Here is a 27,878-nt window from a genome sequence, read left to right as displayed (position 1 = left end):
TTTATTATTATGATGGAAATATTAGTCGAACACGTATGTATGTACAGTACATACAGGCGTCGGGATACACATACACACACACCCGAGGATCCTACCGTATTACAACCATGGGAGTAACATGCATGGGCGCTAGTAGTAAATTCCAATTTTCTATGCTTTACGTCACTTGTTCGGCTCAAAATTAAAAGGGGACATATCTGACAGTAAAAGCTAACATTTTATGGAAAATAAATACTAATCTATTTTTACAGAAATGTTATAATATGGCTTTAAGAACTACTGTACCAATACTAGGCATGTTTGTACTAATTTTAATGTATTTTTCAAACCAATTCCAAATAGGGTAATGAAAATTTACAATCCTGAATTTTTTTACTTAAAAAATGAAATTTGTTGACTGCAGTCGTGGAAAGAGTAATACACAGACTGTACGTGGACAGTTTACAAAAATATTTTTGTTTGTTCAAGGCACTTTAAGGACCTCTGAGAGAATTTCTAGCAAACACACTTTAGCAAGTACCTTTTCAAGCATTTGATTTTGCAAATTGTATTAGTTTAGAACAAATGTGACATGATCTGGTCCATGGGAGCCAAAGGTGGCAAATTTGAATTTGAGATAAAGGCAAAAATATGGAGTAAAAAAACAATAAAATACATAACAAAATACACATCACAAAACTTCATAACTTTAGAACCAAGTATGCTAGATCTTTGGTGTTTTCAGTATATAAATAGCATAATGTTTGTATATGGTGATAATTATAGTAACTCAATTTTTAAAAATGCCTCCTTTGGCCCCATGGAGCAGATCGTGTCACAAATAATCCCTTAACTTGTGGGTTTGTTTTGCAAATATGAAAAAACAATCTGTTACTATGGCAATGCTTCCTACCTTTCCACACCTATCAATCCCTATCACCTTCTTCCCTTCTGTATCAGGCACCGCAGTGAATATTGTGAGAGGAGACGCCCTCGCACTACAAAGGTGTTGCGCGGACTCAATGTCGCACACTTTAACATGGCCGTATTTGGTTAAGACATAGACAAGACCGTAGGTGGGGCACACCTGCAGGGGTAGTAAGAGAGAGAGTGGGGAGAACAAACAGACAAACAGATTGCAATTGACTGTTTTGAGATACAAAGTTTACAGAATTGGAGGCTATAGTTGAACATAAGATAAACGAATTAAGACATTTGGCAAGAAACTTCAACAGTAGTGGTGATTTCAAAGATATTAGACTCAAAGAGTACAGACTCAAAATTTCTGTGTGTAACATGGTAAATCCACCATCTTGGTTTATCACTGATGGGTTCCAAATAAAATATTGTACCTCTGCCACTTATCAGCATAAACTCAATGTCAAACAATATTTGGTGTCTAAGCTGATTTCATACTTGATCGCTTTTACAGAAAAGCTTTTCTCACGCTTGCTCAGTGTTTACTTCCATTTTCAGAGCGTCAAGCTGATCAATCAATTCAAATCGCCAAGGCAAAAACAATGTCACTTTTGCAAGTTGAAGAAATCTCAACTACCCAGCGATGTCGCTTGACATATGAATGCATCACCCAATCATTTCCAACCAACTGGATCTATAATTTTGCTGATGAATTAATTTAAAACAATAATTATTGAGAGCAATGGCTTTTCTGAACGTATACTTGTGACATTTAGAATATTTTAATTGTCGTCTGCAATCGGCATCACCATGATGAAATGCAAAAGCGATGTATGCATCGCAATTGTTTGCAGATCGAATATAAATTCAGCTTTACTTAAAGTTAGGGAGAGGCGTTTAAGGCGTTGGACTGTGAATCCAAGGGTCAAGGGTTCGAATCCCAGGTCCGCCTGAGCTCGGCTGGCTCTTTGTGTCCTAGAGCAAGGCACTTCACTCTACTTGCTTAGTGCTTCGGAGGGCACTTTAAGCTGTCGGTCCCGTGTACATGCATATTTTCTCACATTAATGTAGTGTGCAAGTTAAAGAACGTCACAGGCTATTCGAAAAGAGCAGGGGATCATCCCGGTACTGTTGACTGTACTTCAAAAATACACTCATCTACTCTAGGTTCCAGAGTAAAAATAAGTACAGCTTGTCTGTACGCAGTGCGATAATACTCATACATATGAGGGAGGCACTTATAAGGAAGAAGAAGAAGAAGTTGAATTTTACCAGGCGTATGGGGTAATAATCCAGAGGTACACTATCTTGTCCTCCATGAGCTACACACAAGCATGGTGGAGTCAGTACTCTTTGCTTCTAACCTCTTTGCTTCGTTATTCAAGCCCCAATAGGTGACCCCGGAGTGACGTCACAAGCCGTTGACAACAAATCCGATTCAGAAGTCAAATTTGTAGTTTTCTGTGGTTTGTCCCTTTTCAAATCGGCCAAAATACTACCATTTCTATAACTTCTCGACATGGGGCCTCCAGCCAACAACAAAAATAAAGACTCTCCTCTACATGTTCATGTGTTCAGCTTCACATAAAATGCAATTTTCGCCAAGTATTTAACCCTTATTTTACGAAATCGGCCCGAAATATGCTTGATTCGAGGTCAAAACAAAATGTCAACAAACTGAATCAGCCTCTGTTACAAGTCTTCAACTAGTCGCACTGCTCCACGGTCTATTGTGGGTTGAAAAGCGTAAGTGTAGGCACTGTAGCGTCATGTAAAATAAGTACCCGGATGACCGGGGTCACCTATAATGAAAGTTTTCAAACTTAAAAGCTGGCTGGACACTTGGCATTAACAACAGCTGAAAATTACAGAGGTGACGACCGAGGGTAAACATTCTCTTCATATTAAGATTGAGAATTACATGTGTTTTTTCCTAACTTTTGGGTTGGTTGTATACATAAGAATTGTTTGGAAACACGACAGTTCTATTTACACACAACCTGTCTCCATGATATACATCTTTTTAGTGGTTACATTTGGTATAAAAGTATTAGGTAATATTAAAACCATTGAAATAATACACAGGATAAACAGGCTGGTAAAATTTGAATTGTTTAAAAAAAATAAAACAATCAGGGTTGAACATCTACTTACTTGTATAGAGACAGGAAAATCATATCTGTCGGTCTCGTCAAAGTAGAGTTGTTCCGTAAAGGAAGAAAGCGCTGTGTTACCAGATATATGAGGTCCCAATTCTATAATATGAATCTGAAAGAAACAACATCCGTAATGTTACACAAAAGGCTATTCCATTTAAAATCCACACAATCCCTGTGGAAGATTGATTTTTTATACAGAGAATCTGGGCCACAACAGATACATAGATATGATGTCCCTCAAGGTTCAATTCCAGGTCCTGTCCCTTACCTTTCCCTGTTGTGCAGGACTTCTATTGGCAAGACACAGTATAGATGTAGGTTTCTGATTGTCACTTCTTCTATATGAGGTAAATGTAACAGCTTGGGCATCTATACACTGGCAGCATTGGTTTTCTATACTGTAAATCTGAGCTACAACCGATACATAAATTTGATGTCCCCAAGGTTCCATTCCAGGTCCTGCCACTTACCTTTCCCTGTTGTGCAGGACTTCTATTGGCAAGACACAGTATAGATGTAGGTTTCTTACTGTCACTTCTTCTATATGAGGTAAAGGTAATAGCATTGGTTTTCTATACAGTGAATCTGGGCGACGCCAGATACATAGTTTTGATGTCCCCCAAGGTTCAATTCCAGGCCCTGTCACTCACCTTTCCCTGTTGTGCTGGACTTCTATTGGCAAGACACAGTATAGATGTAGGTTTCTGATTGTCACTTCTTCTATATGAGGTAAAGGTAACAGCTTGGGCATCTATACACTGGCAGCATTGGTTTTCTATACAGTGAATCTGGGCGACGCCAGATACATAGTTGGACTCGTCCGACTGAAATGAAAAAAAAGTTGAGACATTTATTTTGAAACAAACCTGTGAGGTTCTTAAATAGAACTAATAACATAATAAAAAGATTTTCCCCCCAAATTAAGACATTAAAAAAATTGGTCTGCCTTAAGGGCTGGGGTATGAACGTTTGGACAGTATTTATTGTGGGACATTCGAGCACATCAGACATATCGAATTGCATTCTGAATACGAAGAATGTCATTCTGATATCAAATAATTTTGATTTTTTGAAATTCGCAATTTAATACACATTTTATGGCAAATCATTAAAATTTGATATTTTTGATATTTAACAGTACTTGAAGTAAACTTTACAAATCTGATGATTTATACTTAAAGTGTATGTAGGTGGGATGAAAAGCCGACGATCAATTGAAAATTTTGACCTTTCGTATTGAAGATATGGATTTTTTTTCCCAAAACACCAAAAATAATTAGGTCTTTTTGGGAAAAAAATCCATATTTTCAATATGAAAGGTCAAAATTTTCAATTGCCCATCGGCTTTTCCTCCCTGCTACATACACTTTAAGAATATGTCATTAGATTTATATAATTTACTTGGAGGACTGTTATATATCAAAAATTTGAAAAATATCAAATTTTTATAATTTGACATAAAATTTGTATTATATTGTGATTTTCAAAAATGAAAAATATTTGATATCAGAAAGACATGCTTCGTATTCAGAATGCAATTCGATAGGTCTGGGGTGCTCTCATGTCCCACAAAAAATACTGTTGAAACACAATAAACGCTCATTTTAGATCCCTTAAGCTTGTAGTAAATAGCTTCGTAACACTACATTATGTCTCTTCAACATCCAGAACCTCACCAAAGAACTCTGTATCTTCAAGACACTTATCTCATTCTCAAAATCTCTATAACCTTACTAGTGCAAACTACTTGCGAGATTGATTGGCCAGGTAGGCAGTAGCTTCGCAGTACTTCATATGTCTCTCTAAAATCAAAAACTCCACCAAAGGACTATGTACTCTCAGAGTACTCACCTCATTATCAAAAAATTTAGACCTTTTCCATAATTGCTCATCTTTCGCCGTAGATGGGGTAAACATGGAATTTGCCCTCGCTTTCGATATTTTTTTCACGATTACCCCTTCTACGGCGAGATTTGGCCTCGCTTTCGGCACTTTTTGTCACATGACATCGATGTTTACCCCATCTACGGTGAAAGGTGGGCAATTACGGAAAAGGTCTATACAACCTTACTAGTGCAAACCACTTGGAGATTGGTCTGCCTGGTAGGTAGCTTCGCGGTACTTCATATGTCTCTCTAAAATCCAAAACCCCACCAAAGGACTATGTACCTTCATGGCACTTACCTCATCATCAAATCGCTATACATTTTGTACAACCTACTAGTACTAGCTTTACAGTACTTCATATGTTTCTCTAAAATCAAAAACCCCACCAAAGGACTAAGTACTCTCATGGTACTCACCTCATTATCAAAATCTTTATACAATCCTACTAGCGCAAACCACTTGCAAGACGGGTCTGCCTTGTAGGCAACTATCTGACTACAGGAGAGCTTCATATGCCTTTCAAATACTTTCTGTAAACCCGAGTCCCCTGAAAAAGACAAAAATTTATGAAAACATGGATCAGTCATAGAACATCAGAACAAAGTACATCCACCATCAACTGGAGATGAATACTGCCCAGGGCTGAAGCTGGTCGGCGCTGGATGGCAGAATCTGCCATTAGGAGTTGTTGACTGGCACTCAATCAAAATAAGCTTCCTTCTGACCAACACAAAATTTAGCAAATATTGTATGATTATGTACAGAATTGAGTCAATATCAAAAATCTAAGCAAAAATCTGCTATTTTCATGTCCATATGCATATAAAACTGCAATTGCCAGTGACATAACACCTCCGCCGGAACATTCACTTGTTGTATAGCAGTTTTGTCAATAGGTGGCGAAGCGGATGTTTCCTTGTAGGTAAATTACCAGACACTAAATTTAGACTGGTCACAACGTTTCCCAGGCACTACCATACTATCATTATAGGAATCACATCGTTTGGCAAGAACAAGCGATACAAGCGTTAAGTCGTGGTTTGTGATGTAGCAGCAGGTGACCTTGAAATGAACTTTCTGAATTTAACGCTAGGATATGAGATCAATTGTGACAGAAATATGTCATAAAAACCGCTGTGTTCCTTGCCATTGCTTAGTATGATACTGGTGTAAGGAGTAGACCACTGAAGGTGAAGTCAAACTCACGTTCACAAGGTCTTATTGTGTTTGAAAACTAATATCAGAGCAGCAGCAGCACCATACTTTTTCAGGAGTGGGGGAGGAGGGAACAAACATAAAATTTGGGATTTTTTGGCCCAAAAGTGGATATTTCCATAATTTATTATTTTGATGACCACATACCCCTTGGTACACCACTGAGAGATCTAACATATGGGTTATTTCAGTTGAAATCCATACACCCCCTATGAAAGACATGATCTTTATCATCCACACAGGGAGTGTGAATTTTAGATGTGGTTATACCTGAATGGGTGACTCCATTTAAAATCTACACCCCATGTGTAGGTCAATTAAGGTCATAATATATGTCTTCCGTGTGGGGTGTATGGATTTCAACTGGAATAACTCATGTCTAAGTCAATAGGATCTAGATAAAATGACTTCAATTTGACTGGTCAGTGCTAGAAGTGCAATAGCTGCCATGTAAACATTTGTCAATTTACACAATATATTGTACTCATCTACACAGCAGCTACACATTGCAGGTATATTGCACTTACCTATTTCTGGCACTGAGCAGTCAAATTGTGCAAGACATCCAGTTAGAATGTAACAATTTCATGTAGGCCTACAGGAAATGACATTTGTTTTGTAATAGGGTGATCATAACTTTGAATAAATGTCACTAGTTTTTTTTTCCATAAAAGTTTTCAGAGTTGTATACTTACCTGGGGGTGAGAGATCCCAGTGGTAGACGAACTTTGACCCCACCATGCCGATGATGTCATCGTTTATCCATGTCCAATATTGCACATTATCTTTGACTGTACACCTAAATAGTTGCTTCTCTGCTACTATATTAAACACCTGAAAATGACGACCAACTGAAAAAGACAGACAGACAGATGGACAGACAGACGAGGTGAAAAAAGACAGACAGATGAAAGCATTGTTATTTGATATTTTAATTCTTATTTTACACTCTGCAATTCTTATTTTGATGATCATGGTAAATCAAGGAAATTTGAATTCATTAAAAAATTAAATTCATTTAAAAATGAAAGCATGAATCTGCCAGGCTACATATGGGCTAAATAACATACTCTATTAATTTCTCATAAAACAAGCTTATCCAACCCACGTTCAGCATAAATCATACCCCAGTTGCTCCATTTAAATAACTTGCAATGAGCGAATGATTTTTATGAACATTTTAAAGTAAAATGGTATTATTTTTAACGGTTCAGTTTAAAAGGTCTGAGGGGGAGCCTAAAAGTGGACCTTTTGGGAATATTCCTTCAAAAAGGACCAATTTCCAACATATTTGGGCACTTTGTAACTGTCCTGAAAAGGAGCTAATTATAAATGTTATAGTATGTATGTATTTTACAGAACAAAAGTAGATGTTTTGGGGGGATTTTGCAGTGGGGTTGTACCCCTGCACCCCCTGGCTACGCCTGTGGTTTTTATAGTTCATTAACCCCATTAAAAAATATTCATAGCTCAAAATTTCCAATTTTGTGGAGTATGTTTTGTTGTACCCATAACATTCAAAGGTCATCCTATGAATGTACAGCTATATTAAGGTGGCTGTGTACTCTCAAACATGCATGTAGTAAAAGTGCAATAACTTTGTAATTATTCGCGCAAAAAATATAAAAGTATACATTTTATGAAGGCAAGACATCAATAAATCTTAATATAAATACAGATTTGGGGTAAAAACAACAATTTTGAAGAAAATCACAAAAAGTGAGTTTTTGGCAATATTTGTTAGGTACATCATAACAAAAAAACACTCTTTCCAAAATATTTTATTTTGTTTTTAGCTCAATCTTGAGGCTCCATTCCAAAAACGTTTTTTTTATTTTTTTGATATTGGCCTTATTTTTTGAGATATTGACCATATAAGGCATCAAAATGAACTTTTTAAATTCAAAAACGCCTATTTGCACAAAATGATGCCCAAAATCGGAAATAGACCAAAATATAAAAAAATGAGAAAACCGTTTCTTGAGTCGATCATGCTTTTTACGATGATCATATTTGCTTACCTATAGATGCTGTATTTATTGAGTTATCGTGTACCTAAATCGTCATTTTACCGAGAAAATGAACATTGAAATAATGGCCGTTGAAGTTTAAAGTGGTCACATTTTGCACTTTCATCGAATCTCACAGGAGAATGCGACAGTTTTCGTTTTGTAACTTATATTACGTGAACATCGGGTAAATCCACAGCCCCTTGAGAAGTTTGAGCGAAATCCATTCATAACTTGATATTTAAATCGGGGAAAGAACTTGAAAAACCCACATTTTATCAGCTAAAACGGAGCCATTTGACCACTAGGTTTTTGTGAAATCAGTGCTTCCGTGGTGTTTCCATAAGATGCGCCACGCATGCAGATAGGCGTCGAATATTCGTAACGTATTTGTGCGTTAACAAATTGCGCGATATAACGCGATGAGTTGTTGCGCCGGGTACCTTGCTGGTACAACAAAGATTTTCTTTCCTTTTCAATTTCAAACACGAGTGGAATAGTGAAATAAAATCCTTAAAATATTGCAGTTGGAGTTTACAAATCTGTATTTTCATTCCTTGTATTTATAAAAAACATAACAAGGTACAAACATATCATAAAAACTCAATTTTGAGAAAGAAACAATGGCTAGAGTACACAGCCGCGTTAAGGTTAACGAACTGTGTCCCCACAGATGAGGCATGAAATCTGATCAGTCATCTCCAGAATGATTATGATGATCTGCCACCATGTATGATGGCAGATTGTCTGTGTGAAAGAGGCTTTATAAGGGGTAGTATAGTAGCAATGCACTGGGCTATTCCAGTTGAAATCCACACCCCTATGGAAGATATGACCTTAATCTCCCACACAGGGAGTGTGAATTTCAAAATGGGGTTACCCGAATGGGTGACTCTTATTTGAAATCTACAACCCCTCTGTGGGCGATTAAGGGAATGTGTTTCACAGGGGGTGTATGGATTTAAACTGGATTAGCTCATTACAGTCACAGTAACGTGAGACAGTCTCATCTGTTGTTGTGTTGATGTATGGATGAAATCTCTTAAAACCTAAAAGCTGCAATCAAGGAATTTAATAGTTGGTACACCTTGACAATATGTTGGAACTCTTCATTGCCGCTCTGAGAGTTAAGTGAAATTAGTATAACTATGTTTGATGAGAAGTACATACCTTCCCTTTCCTCTTCCCTCCCCATTCCCCTCAATCAATGTTGGGGAGACTGGAGAGCCCAATGGAAAAAGTGCTTTCATCAACATTGAACTGGGGAGAGAGGGGTGGCGATTTACATTTAGTATGCCCGAGTGTACCAACATTAATTTCTTTGATTGTCCGAGGCGAATGTAAAATATTTCATATAAATTTCGTTTTTGTCTCATAACTCAAAAGCGGAATGTCGCTTATCTTGCTTCATATTTCACACAATTTGGGAGTGGATTATAGGCCTTTGAATTATAATAAATTTGTAAATAAAGAAATTGGTTTATTTAGGGAGTGGTCATTGAAATCCTCCCTATGCTAAATTAAACACATTTTGTGATGGGTGCAAACTGCATCTAAAATTGGTTTTTGGTCCATATCTTTAAAACAAAAGCACGTGATTACAACCAAATTTTACACATTTTCTTATGATGATATGTTTCCACTTCTATCAAATGTACAGTACGATATTCACTCAATTACGAGAAACACAATGCAAATATGTAGCACACCATGTAAAGCTATGTGAAAACCGGAAGGCCAAATAAGCTGCATAATGGTGAAATTATGCATTTTAGCTCAAAACAAGAGTTTGACAACACAGAAAAAATAACTACGAACAAAATACTAAGGTTTTGTTAATGGTATTAATCATTGAGAGAATAGCGTTGAACTCTATCAAGAAGAGATAAAAAAAATTCCCGGGGTTCAAACCCGGTACCTCCAGATCATGGGCCACATACCACACCATTGGACTATTACGTACAACTGTGATAAAGACTTGAATCATTGTACTAATACGTTAAAGATGTTAAACCATGACGCGTATTGAATACTTTTTTCTGTAACTATTGTGTAAACTGAATAAATTATGCATTAAGTTTGCATGAAGTTTTGCAAATTGACTCGGTAATCCACGATATATATTCATATTGTGTACAGAAACAGCTCAAAATATAATGACGTTGCTCAGTAACTGACGATATGCCTCGATAATCCATCAAAAAAAAACTTGTCTATTCTTTTTTCTAATGATATAATGGATTACCGTGCAATTGCTATTGAATTCAATAGCGTTTGTTTTGGTATACCGTTTGCTTGAATGACCCTGCAACTTTATGATGACAATCATTATGACTTACAATGAAAGACCATTTTCACATCGATCCGTGTAGCTTAATGGTAGCAGAGGCCGCTTCAGTCGAGAGGTCCACGGTTCAAACCTTAGCGCAATTTGTTTTTGTTTCCCACTCAAAAGGTTACTTGTATTGGAATTGTTAATTTTAATTTGGCCAAACTTATCTGAATGACAATGTTGTTATTTTTTTTCTTTGATTTAATATATTTGTCTTTTTGATTTATTTATATATTATATTTCCGGTGTTTCCTTATTGATAACTTAAATTACCTGTTCATCATGTTTGAAATGGATGGAAACTGTACCTTTTATTCTTTCATCAATACAGTTATAATATATATATTTTTAAAGATAAAATGGTGAATGATATTAACAATCATATATGGAAATAAATGAAGAAAGAACAAAACAAGATGAGGTCAACGATAATGCACATTTAACAGTTCAAGTTCTTATTACGCTGTTACGTATACGCATTGAATCATGCTGTCTACTGAAGATAACTAATACATAATTATGTAATGAATGATTTATGACCAATTCCTGACTTTGTTATATTATTTGTTTTCAACAATAATTAGGCGTTGAATTAGGACAACCAAATATTCGTATACAGCAATTCGTGCTAAAATAATTATGATAATTAAGAAGAAATATGCAACAGCGTGTTAATATACGTGTATTGTTAGAAAACGTGTTTATTTTGTCCTATATAAAACTCAGCATTGTGGATGTTTTCAATAACCACTCCCTAAACAAACAAATTTCGTTGCCGTCAAACTTTTTGTAACACATTTCAATAGGAGAGTATCTACCAAAAACTTGTGAGTGACAACAGTTTGATATGACTTCCCGTTTTTAAGATATAGCACAAAAAACTAACTTTGCGCACGACAGCTTAGAGAACTAATCATGAAATTCGTGTAGGTTAGGGTATGGGTTGTTTCACTGACCGCTCCCTAAAAAAAGCCAATTTCTTTATCAACAATTTTATTAAGATTCCAAAGCATATGGTATACTCCCATATCATGTGCAATATGAAGTTCATATGACATTCCGTTGTAGAATTATGAGTTCAAAACGAAATTTAGATGCATATTTTGCCGTTTAGAGCCTAATACGAAATATGACGTAATTTAGCATAGGAGATGCTTTCAGTGACCACTTCCTAAATAAACCAATTTATTTATCAACAATTTTATACTCATTCTAAAGCACATGGTCCACTCCTACATCATGTGCAATATGAAGTTCATACGATATTCTGTTGTTGAGTTATGAGACAAAAACGAATTTTAGATGTCATATTTTGTGTTCGCCTCGGACAATCAAGGAATTTAATAGTTGGTACACCTTGACAATATGTTGGAACTCTTCATTGCCGCTCTGAGAGTTAAGTGAAATTAGTATAACTATGTTTGATGAGAAGTACATACCTTCCCTTTCCTCTCTTCCTCCCCATTCCCCTCAATCAATGTTGGGGAGACTGGAGAGCCCAATGGAAAAAGTGCTTTCATCAACATTGAACTGGGGAGAGGGGTGGCGATTTACATTTAGTATGCCCGAGTGTACCAACATTAATTTCTTTGATTGTGGTCTTATCATACACATAGCTAGTAGGAAAGAGGGCAATGCTTTTCTATATACTTATTATGTAATCCAAAAAGTAATAATAACAGTACTATTAAGCTTGGATAATAATTAGCTTAGACATGTCAACAAAGAGTAGGTCTAATATTCCTAAAGGAAAGCACCCACTCCTGCAATATGTATCAACTTTCAGGGCAGAAACAAAATGACGGTTTATTTAGAGCAGCCTATCAGGGTTGTAGCTAGAGAATTTTAAGTGCCGGGTGGTATTTTTCGTGAAATTGAAAAATTTATTGAAAATTGCCAAGATTTGGCCAAATTTTATGTGATTTTGCAATTTTAAACACTTGAGTGCTAGAGCTTAAATTGTTTATCAGTGGTGGGCTCTAAATCCGAGTGCCGGGCCTGCCGTAGCTACATCCCTGCAGCCTATACAGTGGCGTAGCGTCATAGGGGCACGGGGGGAGCAGGCACATTCCCCCAATCAATTGCTAAATTTAGAAAATAGCTGAAAAATGGCTTGTGCCCCCCAATCAGACCTGGTGCCCCCAATCACAGTCGGTGCCCCCCTCCCCCCAACGATGACACACGCTATGCCACTGAGCCTATTCGGTAATTTTGTGTGAAGTGATTGAAATCATGAATCTAGAAAGTTCATTTCCTCCTTGAAAAGCATTTTTTCTTGGAACATAATCAGTTTTCTTTTTCTTGAACTGTTTTTAAATATATTTTTCGAAAGTATGGATAAGTGCTTAGTATATCCTGTTTTACTTTATTTGCGAATGTTTGCCTGTACCATTTTGCCTGTAAATAAATATATCAACATCTCATCTGTCACAGAAAGAAAGCCATTTTGTTCACTGGAATTTGATGAGGGAAAGTTAATTGCCTTCATCCATCCAGTAGTTTGAGCCTTAAATCCCTTCCTGTAACATTTGTCCCATCACATTTAATTAGGGGGTGGGGGTGGGTGGGAGAGGGCAAATATAGATATTGCACCCTCTCCCTTGTCTACAGGCTACTACACCCCTAACATGTCTCATTACCTTTGAGGGCTAACCAAGGTTTCCTAGGGTTCATCATGGCAGAGTCCGCTATACATGGCCACGTCAACGGGCGTGGTGTCTTCCTCGTCAAGTTGATGGCTGTTATACAATTGTCTTTCTTTTTCTTCTTGCTACTATGGCGACAGCACACCCAGCGATGTGACGCCATGGTGACGCGAGGATAGCTGACCTGCTCTTGCTTGACCCCATAGGTTGAAAGCTGAAAAATAAAATAAGATAACCATTTTATTCAAAGAAAAGAAAGAGGTCCAACTACCGCACACTTAGTGGGCATTTTGCTCGTTTTTTGGTGCTTATTTTTTATATTGTTTAGGCCGAGGCTACAATACATACTTATTAACCGAATACAACAATATGTCAAAAATTGCTGTTGTCCAGCCAAACACAACAAATTTGGCTGATTCCTTTTAGGTGTAAAGTTTGGACATGTGTAAACATTATTAACAAATATGATAAAAAAAGGTTTGAAAAAAATTAACCAACTTCACAAGATTGTACATTATGGCTTTAACTCTGCTGCAAGAGTAAGTAGAAGAAAAAAATCATTATCAATTATTATTCACTCTCTCCACAGTGGAGCAGATGCATTTAAAAAGGATGGCAAAGACTGCAGCTAGTTCTGCTCAAGTTAGGGCAATGCCGGAGGGGGGGGGTAATGCCTGACTGTTCATACCCTGGCCAGTATAGGAAAACAATGTAAAACACTGAAGGGTATGGATGGAGGTTTATTTAATATTGGATAATTTAAAGAAAAAGCTAGCTCTAAAATGCTGCAGATGAAAATATCAAATGATCATTATTACTAGGTTTTTAATTTCACTGACAGATTTTTTTGGCCCATTTGTATGGGTGGGAGGATTGGTCCTGAAGGCATATTAGTAATAAACTAATATTGCAACATTTGCTGAGAAGGATAACCTCAATGTTGAGGCCTTTTAAATAATGAATTCATACAATATTTACATAATGTTCATAAACACTCTACTATAAATATATAAATAATTTTTTCAGCTCAAATTTAAAAGGGGATAGTGAAACCAACAGTTTGTGGTAAAGAAATGCAAAATCTAAAATGCATTTTTATAATTGATTGTTTTTAAAGATCAAAAGTGACCCCTAGTATAAAACCACCCTGTTTAACAGGATGGCTGACCAAGATTTTGTGTTTAGGGAGATTTTAAAAAAACTATTTGTTAAAATCAGTTGTTTTGCTAGTAATACAAAGGTCACCGGTTTGAATCCGACCAGATGCACTGGTGTTTTTCTTTTCAACGTTTATGTGAGCTGGCTTCTCTGGGTAAAGATTAAAATGTGTTCATCCTATCAACTCGGAGAACCAAGTATATATTTCAATGTATGCTTTTATGCTGTCAAGTATTATTTGCACAGCCCCCACAATTGTCATTAAACTCGGCAATTGACAAAAATCCATTGAGGTCAAGGTACTTATGTTTGTTTATAGACTTATGAATTATTTGCATAAACATAATAAACTAATGGTGAATCATTATCTTCTAAATATTTGAACTTCAAAATGGTCATAAATGACGTAGTTGTCATTAATCAATGCATATATCATATCAACATTGATAAAGGCCATGACTGCATTAAAGGTTAAATTTGTTTGCACTTCAGATTATCATATTTTTAAAGATGAGTATGAAGACTGTCAAATCACAATCTTCTTTCCATACTGCACTAATCACCGAGTTGTATCTTGGAATTTGGTCCACAAAGAGAGAGGGTAAAAAGGGGGTACTTTAGTTTGTATATTACACTTACACATACATGTATGTGACTACATAATGTTCAAGACACATCAAAAACAAGTGTCACACTGTCAAGGCTCGAAACAATGTTAATTTCCTGAGAAGCAAGCTAAATTTCCCACAATTTAAAGCATGTTTTTATACTAAAAAAACACAATTTCCCTCCAAATACCAGAATTTCCCTCCAAACACCAACATTTCCAGGGAATGAGCTTCCCAAATTCCCCACTTTTTCAAGCCATGCACACTGTCAACACACATATATCACCCCCTGGAAATAAGGAGAAAAGGAGGGGAAAGAACCAATTCCACAATGTACCCCCAGGGGAGTAGAAGGGGATGGTGCCCCCCCCCAAAAAAAAAATCGCTCAAGGCCATAAAGGTCCACTTTGTGGACGGGGAAAAAATAGGTTTTTTTAATGCTTTTTTTTGTTTGGTAAAATAGGTCAACATTTGGCAATTTGTGAGCATAGATAGCAAACAAATTTGTATTCTTTCCTGGACCAAAATATTTGGTAAAGGTCCACTTTTTCAAAACCAGCAACCCCCCCCCCCAATCCTGGCTACATCCCTTGTTATCCCCCTCCCCTACACACAGAAGGAATGCACAAAAATGCCAGGGGATCAAAATGGTGGGTTATAATTAAGTTCCAAATGGTTATTTCTACCCATAATTTATAAACATGGTAAAAAGCAGCTGTTGTTCTTGGGCATTTGCACTTAATGCAGTCCTAGTTAGATTCAAAAACAAGAATCGAAAGTAGCATGAACTAGAGCGATAACCGCACCATAGCTGAACCATGTGGCTTTGGCAGTTTATTGTGGTAGGCCTATTATATACCTACAATTGAAGCATTTTGAAAACTTGACCTTTGACCCCTTTGTTGCCCCTTAATGACCTTAAATGAATTTTAAAATATTTGCAACATGTTTAGAATGTCATAAGAATCATTACGTTTAAATTTCAGCTCAATCGGAGCATTTTGTAACACTTGACCTTTGACCCCTTTATGACCCCTTAATGACCTTAAATGAATCTTTAAATGTTTTTAAATGTTTAGCATTTCATAAGGATCATTGCATATAAATTTCAGCTCAATTGGAGCATTTTGAAACACTTGACCTTTGACCCCTTAATGACCTTAAATGAATTTTAAAATATTTGCAACATGTTTAGAATGTCATAAGGATCATTGCGTTTAAATTTCAGCTCAATTGGAGCATTTTGAACAACTTGACCTTTGACCCCTTTATGACCCCTTAATGACCTTAAATAAATTTTAAAATGTTTTCAACATGTTTAGAATGTCATAAGGATCATTGCATTTAAATTTAAGCTCAATCGGAGCATTTTTGGTTAAAATGACCTTTTTTGACCTCTGTGACCCCTGGATGACCTCTGACGTTTGGAAATATTTTTATTATATTCTTTATGTTTTCCTCTTTCATTTGACACCACTCATGGGGTCATACCTTCGTGGCATTTAGAGATATGTCCATTTCAGACCAAATGGTTAGTTAGGGACCTAGTAACATACACAACTATAGGCTGATACCATTTCATGGTTCAGCAAAAATACAAGTACTACCGGTACTCAGTTTATCATAATGTGTAATCTCGGGACAGAAAGTTCACATAATTGCACATTGGAACTAGTATTTGAGGATAATGTCTATTATTATAAAAGTTCAACCATTATTTATGTTGGCAGTGGTTCATATGTGCAATTGGTTTGGAGTTTATTTGCTATGCACAACTATGTACAGCCTATTGTACTATTAGGCCTATATACCGCAGAATGACTATAGGTTTTTAAGATATTTCTTTGGAATGACACACTATAAAGCACGAAAAGTACATGGGAAAATAGCATGCAATACTACACCACTATAAAATGATTCTAATATCAAGAAAATGTACAATAAAATGCAACTTTTTTAGCTTAAAATTGTTTCATTTATAATTTTTTATTCCATTTAGTTATCTATTTCCATACATTGTAGATCCATTATTTTTTTATACAAAGCACTCAACCTCCAAGAAAAATGTCACAGAATGAAATTGATAGAAAAGTACTTGAAATTCAAATACATATAGGACAAAATTAAGGCAAGTCGGAGGGGAGCATAACTTAGCAGTGTTTGCACTCAAATATTAATACAAATGATGCTGACACAAAAGACATGAGGAATAGCACATGAATTCAGTAAAGGAGCTCCCAAGGCTTAAGGGGAGTCATCCAAACCCCATATGCATGATTTTTCTCAGGAGGAGGAAAATGCCCTAAAACATACATTTTGATATATTATTGACCTCAATTCAAAAATCTATGGAAATATAAAATGTAATTGTTGGCTTCAGCCAGCCCTCGAATTAAGGATCTGAAGGGGCACAGCAACTTTTTTAGGGCAAGTTGAAAATTGCCTTGGATTTTCACTGAAAAGGCAAGGCAGCACGGCAGTTTGTAATATTTCAAGAAGGCATCATGATCATGGCAACTGTTGAACATTTGAGAAGGGCACCAAGGCAATTTCTCAAAAGTGAAGAAAACACACACAAACATAGATAGATGGTTTTATAATGAAGGGGCAGGGCTGGGGCAACGACGGCAACTTCATTAGAGGGCACGGCAAGTGACTGCCTTGGGTAAAAGACATATTTTGAGGGCATTACAGCAGTGGGGATGGGCACCCACGGAAAAATGCCATGGGTGCCGTGGGTTAATTCGAGGGCTGGCTTCAGCCCTTTTCCTTTTCAAAGTACATTGCAGTTTTGTTGGTTTTAAAATAGCTAACACTGGAAAAATATGGCTCCTGCTATCCGACTTGCCTTAAATCAATGCTATAAGTGCAAGCCATAGGCTTTGACAACATAAAAAATCCCAAGTTATGAGATATTTTGCAAAATATCAAGAGCTATCTCAAGAACCACTGAACCAATACTAGGCTTGTTTGTACTCATTTTAATGCATTTTCTATGCTAATTCCAAATATGGTCATGAATATGTACAATTCTTTTTTCAAAAATATTTGGCTTGTTTTTAAAGTACTCATTTTAATGCATTTTCCATGCTGAATCCGTATGGTCATGAAAATGTTAAATCCTGAAATTTTTGAATTTTTCAAAATATTTGAAACTTGTTGTCTGCAGTCGACACCCGCATGACGAGAGTTAAGTATGGACAAACTTAATGCTTGTGAACATTTAATCCTGCCTGAGTAGGCGTATGTTTCCTGCTCTGTGTGTCATTTCTTTCTAGTTGACTAATGGATGCAATTGAGACGGGATATTTGAGTCTTTTAAAATGTAATAAAATGCTGTTTTTATCACTTACACATTCTAAAGTGATAAACACACAATCTCAATCTACCTACAGCTAAGGGGGTACTACACCCCTGGCCAATTTTGTGCCTATTTTTGCATTTTTCTCAAAAATTATAGCACATTGGTGACAAGTAAGATATGTATATTATAGGGGCAAGGACTACAACTACTGTACTGAAAATTCAGCAACTCAAAGCAAGTAGTTATTGATTTATTGATCAAATACTGGTTTTACCTCATTTTTGACTCTAACTCCACAACTGTTGTCTGTGCTGAAATAAAATTTCCAGTGCAGTAGTTGTAGTCCCTGCCCCTATAATATACATATGTTACTTGTCACCAATTCAATTCAAGAAACATTTATTTCACAACTTCAAAAATACAATGTGCTATAATTTTTGAGAAAAATGCAAAAATAGGCACAAAATTGGCCAGGGGTACAGTAGTACCCCCTTAAACAGGAGGTAAATATAGTGACAAATGTATCAAGAACGGCAAGACATTATATACATAGGATTACTGAATTTCTCAAATCATTTCCTATTAGATAAATACACTGGGAGATATATACGTAAATAATATAGAGAAGCACACCGCAGGCTTTAGAAAATGGCTAAAACTAGAAAAATATGGCTCCTGCCGTCCCACTTGAATTTAACACAGAAGTATAAATATTGGCTAAGTTACAGTACAGTACTCCTTTAAAAAATGTAGGGCAATTTTATATTCAGTGTGGTCTATCTTGAAAAATTCTTACCACAAGTAAAATGCAAAATACATGGAAATGTACGTATATATTTTTTCAAATGTACATGGCTTATATAATTTGATGATCGATATATAGTACTTGATCCAAAATCCCAAATGGAAAATCTGCACTTTTTGTCTATAGGTGTGATATAAATTCTATTCACTCTTAGATAGCGAGAACCAATCAGAGCAAGCGTTAGAAAAATCCAAACCATGCATTGATTGTGTATAATGTGCACTCCGCGCACTACTCGCAGTGTTTTTGCACCTGTCCGTGTCACGTCAGGCTTGATTCATTTTTCGGGCGGGTTGATGCATTTATATTTGATGATTGATGCATTTATATTTGATTCTACTTTCCAATATTTTTACAGCAAAAATCTTTTTTTTTTTTCGTGTATGAAATAGGTTTATTATTTATTACTTATTGCTCAAGAAATTAGACAAAATAATGCACTTGCGCTGATGTCTGGCAAGTTACCGGTACATTAAAGGACCATTCAGTGATTTGCTCATCCGGATGATCGTAAAAATCATCAAAATTCAGATTTTGGTACCTTTGTCATTGTCATAGATGTGCTAACATAGTAGTCCCAAACAAAAATGTTTGGTAGACTCATAACCGGTGCGATCTTACCTTTCCGATGTTGATTAAGATACTTCTTGCATCGATCCCGAGATGCGGAAAAAACCAATAGTCATTTTGTCCCACATAAATGAATAAATAACAAAAAACCCCGATCCCCGAGTGGACTCACCCATTCGGTGACGTCACCACGATAATCACCCTTATCCGACTTGGGCAGCCCTACTCGGCCAAACTTGTAGGGGCGGCGGGGTCGGGATAATCAACATCGGAAAGGTAAGATCGCACGGTTATGAGTCTACCAAACATTTTTGTTTGGGACTAGACTCAGTACACCGGTCGATCTTACCGTTTCCGATGTTGATTAAGATACTTCTTGCATCAACATCTGAAAGATCGATCTAGCAAGTAACCGACGGATGGAGGTACAAGATTGGCCAGCATCTGATAAGGATCGGGAGAGTGGGTAGCATGGTAATCGCGAGGTCAAACTATTTCCCCCCCTCACGGCCGGAAACAGAAAGACTACGTGAACAGACAAAAACCCTGAACTGAAAGTTCAGTGGTTAAAATAGAAACACTGGTTCTTACCATGTTGGAATTCTGATTGTCCGCAAAAACACCTGATACCCAACCACCATATTATCTCCGCAGAATAGCCCTGGAGAACTTATCGCCTGGTCGTTGGTTTACGTTTTTGTAGTAAACCGTGGAAAAGGACGACAGGTTCTTCCAAGACACAGCCTGACAAATCTCTTCTATGGGGACCCCCCTATGGTAGGCCCACGAAGATGAGATAGATCTGGTTGAGTGGGCCTTGGGGCGAGCGGCTTTTGCCGCCCCCGAGTCCACCAACACCTGGACCAGCCACCGTGCCAGAGTCTGTTTAGCGGCTGGACCGTGCGGTTCTGCGTGAGTGATAAATAAGCGGTCATGAGCCCCTCTTAAGGTTTGTGTTCGGCCAAGGTAGTGCTGTAGCGCCCTCACCGGGCACCACAACCTGTCTTCGGCTATTGACGAACCCTGCCCAATACTGGGGAGGAAGAGGGGCGAGTGTCGGAATGTACTTCGCTCATTTTTGCAAGGAAATCCGGCGAAGAAACAGCGTCGCTCCGTTGTTAGTAATACGGAGGCTGACTTGAGACTGCGTGCAACTCTGAGCAGCGCCGTCCCGAAGCCAACGCCAGAAGAAAGGCCGCTTAAGAGTGGCGTATTTAAGGGTCGCTTTTGACAGGGGCTCAAAGGGGACCCTTAATATACTCCAAGACTGTGTTGAGGTCCCATGGAGGGACCACCTTCCTTTCTGGCGGGCGCTCGTTGAACATACCGTCGAGAAGAAGACTTAGGGACCCATCTGAATTGATAGTCGACCCGTCTTCAAATCCCCGATGAATCGAGAGAATGGCTGACTTATAGTTGGCTATCGTTGCCTGCTGAAGTCCTGACCTGAACTTTTCTGTCAGAAAATCTGCCACTAGAGGCACAGGGGCTCTAGTGGGAGATGTATTTCTCTCATCGCACCATGCGTAGTAGGGAGCCAAACGCTGACTATACGTGCGGAGGGTAGACTCTCGTCTACCCCGGCGATGAGAGAAGCAGCTTCTGATGAAAAGCCTCCCTCCGCCGCACGTTCCTGATAAGGGCCATGCAGCTAACTGCAGGTGCTCTAGTGGTAGACTTGGTACCTCTCCTCCGGGCATCCGGAGTAGATTTGGTAACTTCGGGGGGAGTACTCGCGGCTGAGCCGCTAGTAGATCCACCATCGGTCGAAACCACAGGTGTTTCGCCAGAACGGTGCTATCAGAATGACGTTGCAAGCCTCCCTCCCGATCTTGGTCACCACCCTTGCGAGCAGTGAGATCGGGGAAAGCGTAAGCAGTCATTCCTCCCAGTCTCACGGACAGAGCGTCCACGGCGAATGCCTGTGGGTCTGCGACCCTTGAGCAATACACGGCAGCTGATGATTTCGATGAGATGCGAACAAATCTATCGAGGGTGGTACATCACCTCGAAGATCGTCTGGGCGACCTGCGGAGCAAGGGACCATTCTGTAGGTCCCGACACCTTTCCTCGTGACAGATCGTCCGCGAGGATGTTGGTGCTCCGCTATGTGCATCGCTCTCAACGTAATCTGCCTGGCCTTGCACCACCCTATCAGGCGTAGTGCGTGCAGGCATAACCGTGGTGACCTGGTGCCCCCTTGTCTGTTGAGGTAGGCCACCACGGTTGTGTTGTCTGTTTGGACAACGATATGAGATCCCACGATCACCTTCTCGAAATGCTGGAGAGTTCTCTCCACTGCCCAAAGTTCGAGAAGGTTGATATGGAACTCCGTCTCCGTGGCCGACCATAGGCCCGAGACTGAGTCCCGTGGATGTGGCCCCCAGCCCAGCTTTGGCGCGTCGGTCGTCACTACGTGGCCTTTACCGCTGGTGCAGGAAACCTGACACCTTGAGTCAAATTGGGCTGATGGGTCCACCACCAGAGTTCCTCTCGCGCGATCTCCGACATCGGAACCGCGAGGGATATTGGGTGACGACTGGGCCTGTAAAAGGCTAGAAGGTGTAGTTGTATAGGCCTCATGTGAAAGCGGCAGTGCGGTGCGAGGTCTACCATACTGGCCATAAGGCCCAAAACCTTCATCCATGCCACAGCGGGTGCCCCTCTGACTCGGCCAAGAGTCGGGCACACCTCGCCATGTTCGTCACCCTCTCGGGTGAGGGCACCGCGATCCCCTCCTTGAGGTTGATCTGGGCCCCTAAGAATAGTGGTGTCTCGCGTCGGGACCAGATTGGATTTCTTGGCGTTGATCAGAAATCCCAGGTCCCGCACCGCACGGACTACTAACTCCACGAGACACTGTGTCTCCAGCGGGTGCGTCCGTAAATGAACCAATCGTCCAGGTAGCAACACATGTTGACTCCCCTGCGCCCCAGGTACGCTGCCACCGCGCTGACCAGGAGGGTAAACACTCTGGTGGAGGTGGACAAGCCGAATGGCAGGCATCGAAACTGGTAAGTTTGACCCTGTACCTTGAAGCGTAGAAACCTCTGATCTTGAGGTGCGATCGGAACATGCAGATATGCGTCCGAGAGATCTAGCGATGCCGCCCACATACCCTTGATGGGGCAGGCTAGCACCGGCGAGAGTCTCCATTCTGAACCTCTTGGGCCTGATGAACTGCGTTCAACGGCTTGAGGTTCAGCATGGGACTCCCGTCGCCGGTTTTCTTTGGAGCCAGAAAAAACGTGCTCCAAAACCCCTTGGTGAAAGGGGGGTGACCGGGACAATCGCTTGCTTCGTGAGAAGCTGAGTGACCTCTGACAGTAGTGCCCGGCGCTGGGGGCCGTCTGGCGGCACTACCGGGGACCTCTGAATCGTGCAGGCGCACGGGGGGTGGCTGGTAAATTCCGGCCTGTAACCCCCACTGACCACTGACAATACCCAGGCGCCCGGTGAGATGGCATGCCATCTCTGGGCGTAAGGCAATAAGCGGGGGCCCACAGGGGGAATCCCCCGTGGGAAGCCCAAGGCCAGCCGGCATGGACTGTCGACCGCCGTGCCCTCAGGACCGATCTGGTTTGCCACCCTTAGAAGAACGGCTCTCCTTAGGGGGCTTGCCAGACGGTCCGGCACTCCTCTTGCGCTTCCCTGTCTGCTTGGGAGGTGCTGGAGTAGCCTCGGGCTCGGTGTAGTCTGTGGTGCGCGTCCTGCTGAAGCGGAGCTGGCGCTGAAGAACGCTTAGAAGACTTCTTCTTCTTGTGCTTCTTCTTGCCTTACTGCCCTTCCCTTGGTCAGGGCAGCCTCCGACTTCTTCAGAGTGCTCTCATTGGTGGCCTTCTTTGCCCGGTCCTCAACCGTGGCGCAAAAGGCCTGTCCAAAGAGTAGCCCCTGTCCCACCGAGTCTGACTTCTTCATTGCATCAGCAAAGTCGGAGCCGTAAGTTGACTGGAGGGACAGACAGGCATTCTCCCGGCGGCGAGATGACATCCTATGGGCTAGGCCCATAGAACTCTCGTTGAGGTTAGCTGTTAGCACCGCTAACAGATTAACCTCGCGGAAGAGTTCGGCGTTGCCCGTGGTCGTTCGCTACCTTCCTACCGAGGTGCTCGGCAAGCGTGGTAGCGGCGCTAGAGACTCTGATAAGCGGCGTGCTCGCTTATCGATGAGCTTTAGCTCCTCCTCCCACTGGGGGAGAGCGACCCGTGCGCCTTGGCCGCTAGCGGCAGGCGCTTGGCAACGCTGGATCCATGTCAGGGACCCTGAGGTAGGTTTCGTAGTCCTCCTGCGAAACACGCAGTGGAAGCGTGCAAGCACGCGGCGTCGAAGCTCCAGCGAGCCTGACAGCCCTGAAACCTACCCTTGAGGTCCGCCGGGGAATGCAAGTGCGGGCGACCCTTGTGTGGACGCAGCTAGCTGGGCATCCTACTGAAAAGATGCCCTGGTCCTCCTGAACGGACTCCTCCTGAGAGAAAGCCAGGCCCAAACCTTGGGCCACACGGCTCATCACCTCAGCGGTGTCCGCAGGCAGACCATTGCTAGCGAGTTCCTCACGGGGAAGCGGGGGAAGGATACCTGAAGCTAGCTGCACAGTCTCATCAGACTGTGAGTCGCTACTGGTTTCATCTTCCGACTCCTTTCCCTCGCCTTCAGACTCTGACTCACTCTCTGATGAGGAAGAGATCTGACGACGGGCATCTGAAGGTGGACAGGGAGGTGTCGCCACCGTGTGGCTAACCAACTGAACACCAGCAGAAGAGGGAGTACTCCCGCTAGACCCGAGATGCTAGCTATAGCACCCGGGATCCGCGACGCTCTCGCTGCTGTCGCCCTAGCCATAGCAGTGTGCGGCCTACCCTGAGCTGTATCAGGGTTAGCCACTCGCCGCCGGGTTGGGTAACAACTGGTGGTACTGCTTGCCCAGCGCTAGGCGGCACTTGCCACGGTGGTAAACCGTGGAAGAAACTACCCTGCGGCGGATACCACGGGGCATACCCTGTTGGTAGCTGACCCTGAAAGGATCCGCCACCAGGGAAACCCCATGGAACGGCAGTACCAGTACCGCCTCCCCCTGTTGCCACAGAGACTGTGGTAACCAGGACGAGTACTGCGGTACCTGCGTGGTTGTAGCGTAGGTGCCGGTAGGGCTCCGGCTGCGTACCACTGTACCCATGCCTCACAGCGTTCCCGCTAGAGAGATCAAGCCGTGTGTATGGGTACCCGCTATACTGGCTGTCCCTTGGCTAAAAGGAGCTTGCCTAGTATCACGGGTAGCTGGCGTGTATACCCTCGATCAGTCACCTCGCTACCTGAATAGGCAGTATCAATCAATGGAGCCATGCTCCGCTGAATAGATAGTGATCGATCATAAGAGGGTAATTGACCCATTGACTGTAATGGATCACCCACGCTCTGCTGGCTCTCGAGGACATAAGTGGGTTGTTGATCAGCCAGGCTGTTCAAACTACCTACCCTAACCTCTTGAGCCTCGCCCAAGGTCGCTGTGTGTGGCGGACCACGCACGGCAGCTATGGGCGCGTGCATAGTGGCTACCACTGAAGTCAAGCCGTAGCTCGTCTCGGTAGCTGCCACTGTTTGCACTTGGGTCGCTGTCCCGTGAGAGACTGCGAGCCCAACCCCGGTATAGCCGCTAGCCAGTCCCGGAGGACAGCCGGCAGCCATTCCAAGGCCCAGGGAATCACTCGGCGGTCCCACCATGGAACGCTGCCGTGTGACAACCCCAGTTGGTTCTGCTAAGACTACACCTGAAGCGTTAGCCCGGTATCGTCTCTGCTAAACCCATGCACGTTTTCATTCGACCCTTGCGGGGAACGAAAGGCGTGCTGCGTGCCGTGGATCAACCCAGGCAAGCCCAGGGTTCCACTGGCACGCTGCGTGCTACAGACCGGCCGAGGCAAGTCCGCTGCACGCTGTATGCTAGATTCAACCCAGGCAAGCCGGGGTACCCTTGGCATACTGTCCGTCGCCGGCTACTTCCGGGTGCTAGACCCGCTCGTTCGCCAGCAATAGACGGGTGTCCACCTGCAAGAAGCTCGCTAGAGATCTCACTGGTAGACTGGTACTCGCCTGTTAGGGCAAGTACCGCCCTGCTGCCTGCTACTAGCTTAGGCGTTAAGTCAGTGCTTTCGCTGGCTGCTAGGGCGTCGGGCTCGCTAGCGGTCCGCGGAGGGTCCGCCTGCTTGCCGGGACCGGAGCCCCAGAGGTTACCTTAGCGTGGCCCTTGCCGGCCTCGCTAGTACCTACCATATCAATCTTACCTGTAGGCTTCTGTTTCTTAGTCTTCGTCTTCTGTCTGTGTCGAAGACCTAAGCGAGCGCTACTTTCTAAATCCTCGAAGTGGATGTCCGATAAGCCTATGCAAAAGGAAGCACACTTATTTGATTTAGAGCAATCCCTGTGGGAGTAGCAGAGTGGATGCGGGTCCCACTCTGGTACAAGGGAAGGGCATGATTGACAAGGCCTAGACATTGTAGTAATCGGGGAGCGTACAGCACTACCCCCCCCGAACACAAGCTCAAGCCCAATAAACAGACCCACACGCACAGTGGCTGACACTGATGTAGTGGTATGATATAAAAATATATATACAAAGGGATGAAAAACTGAAAACCTTTTGGGGAAGATTTGTCAGGCTGGTCCTTCGAAACCCACGAACTCTTAGCAGTAACTTCGTCATCAGACGCGCGTACTGAAAGATATAACGATAGAGCACACCATAAACATAGCGATAATCACTCACCATACATGTATACACAGTACTGTACAAACATCTATTGTAACTTACTAGTCTGTTATAGTTGTTTTACGTGAGAACAAAAATAAAATGGCGTCCTAAGGGCGGCCATTTTGAAACCGTGTGTCCCGTATATGAACGGAAACACACATACAAGCTAAGTTTTGGATCGTTTTTGTCACTTTTCTAGCCGAAAAATGTCGTCAAAACTATCTCCCTAGCGACTATACTGGTTGGTTTTTACCTCAGTGTAACAAACAAACTGTATATCTCGTCCTTTGGTTCGTAATGATACTTAGCGTTGGTAAAGAAAAATCCACACGTCTATCTCATCTAGAAACCAAGGAGGATAAGGGTGATTATCGTGTGTGGCGTCACCGAATGGGTGAGTCCACTCGGGGGATCGGGGGTTTTTTGTTATTTATTCATTTATGTGGGACAAAATGACTATTGGTTTTTTCCGCATCTCGGGATCGATGCAAGAAGTATCTTAATCAACATCGGAAACGGTAAGATCGACCGGTGTACTGAGTCCCTGCTATTGGTTTAGCTGAATGCTGTGTGTTTAAGACAAAATAAGACATTTTACATGAATTTGTAATTTTTAAACACTGACAGTATAAATTAGCTGTACATGTATGTATTTGAATGGGGCTTCAACTTCGGCAATATTGCTGTTTTCTTTGTTTTTTGCCAAGTTTTTCATTTAAAAAATACCAAATGACAATTTGAATGATTTATCCTTAACAATTTTTTTTTTTTACACTTGCGCTGGGATCACTGAATGAGTCTTTAAGGTGCATATTGGAATGTCATCTTTCCCCCGGTAAGATCTGACACCAGGCCAGCCCATGGCCAGAGGGTAACATGAGTAGGTTTGTTTCACCTTGAAGGGTAGGATAGTCTTGCAAATATGGGCTAACTTTCCCCTAGGCCATCCAATATGCCATATACAGTAGGACTAGTAGGACTACAAGTTGGTATCTACTGGTCAGTTTATACTTCCTATTTCCACATCTGTTATTTTTATATGCTCCTTTAAGGGTGGGATGGAGTCAACACACATGTTACATGTGTACGAGCATGAGAGCACATCATACAAGTTACGAATGTTCCAATTGTTGTTGTTTGTGTATCTGATTTGTCTTGAATTGACTTACATTCTGGCAAAACTACAATATTGGGTTCAGACTACACATTATAAAACCATTGATGTGCAATGAGGTGTATTGATGGGTTTACTGACTTTACTCAAAAGCCAGCTGCTAACCAAAACCCAGAGAAGAAAAGCAGTTACAATACAACAAAAATAATATTACCATACGAACGAACGGTACTTAAAAATATGTAGCACTAGCAAAGTCGTTTTAAATTTTATGAAGTGCTAAAAACACAAAACAAATTTAAATCAAAAATCAAAATGAATGCAATCAAGCTATGGGACCTAATTTATCAAATTTAATAATAATAATAATAATAATAATAATAATAATAATAATAATAATAATAATAATTATACTTAAATGATAAATAAA

The 27,878-nt window shown here is 40.9% G+C and overlaps 1 protein-coding gene across 1 annotated transcript in view; it reads right to left on the bottom strand.

Moving 5' to 3' along the window:
• The window catches only part of LOC140146803 (clathrin heavy chain 2-like), a 42,841-nt gene that overhangs the window by 6,739 nt on the left and 8,224 nt on the right, over positions 1-27,878 (bottom strand). Inside the window, exons 2-7 of the mRNA XM_072168684.1 lie at positions 13,139-13,358; positions 6,854-7,009; positions 5,360-5,490; positions 3,707-3,880; positions 3,052-3,165; positions 893-1,066 (exon numbers count right to left, since the gene is read on the bottom strand). Coding sequence (XP_072024785.1) covers positions 893-1,066; positions 3,052-3,165; positions 3,707-3,880; positions 5,360-5,490; positions 6,854-7,009; positions 13,139-13,358 — 969 coding nt within the window. The remainder of the gene's footprint in view (positions 1-892; positions 1,067-3,051; positions 3,166-3,706; positions 3,881-5,359; positions 5,491-6,853; positions 7,010-13,138; positions 13,359-27,878) is intronic.

The sequence above is a fragment of the Amphiura filiformis genome, chromosome 2 (assembly GCF_039555335.1).
Source record: "Amphiura filiformis chromosome 2, Afil_fr2py, whole genome shotgun sequence".
Taxonomy (NCBI): Eukaryota; Metazoa; Echinodermata; class Ophiuroidea; order Amphilepidida; family Amphiuridae; genus Amphiura; species Amphiura filiformis.
The sequence above is the reverse complement of the archived record's forward strand: the minus strand, read 5'-3'. Positions and strand labels throughout refer to the sequence as shown.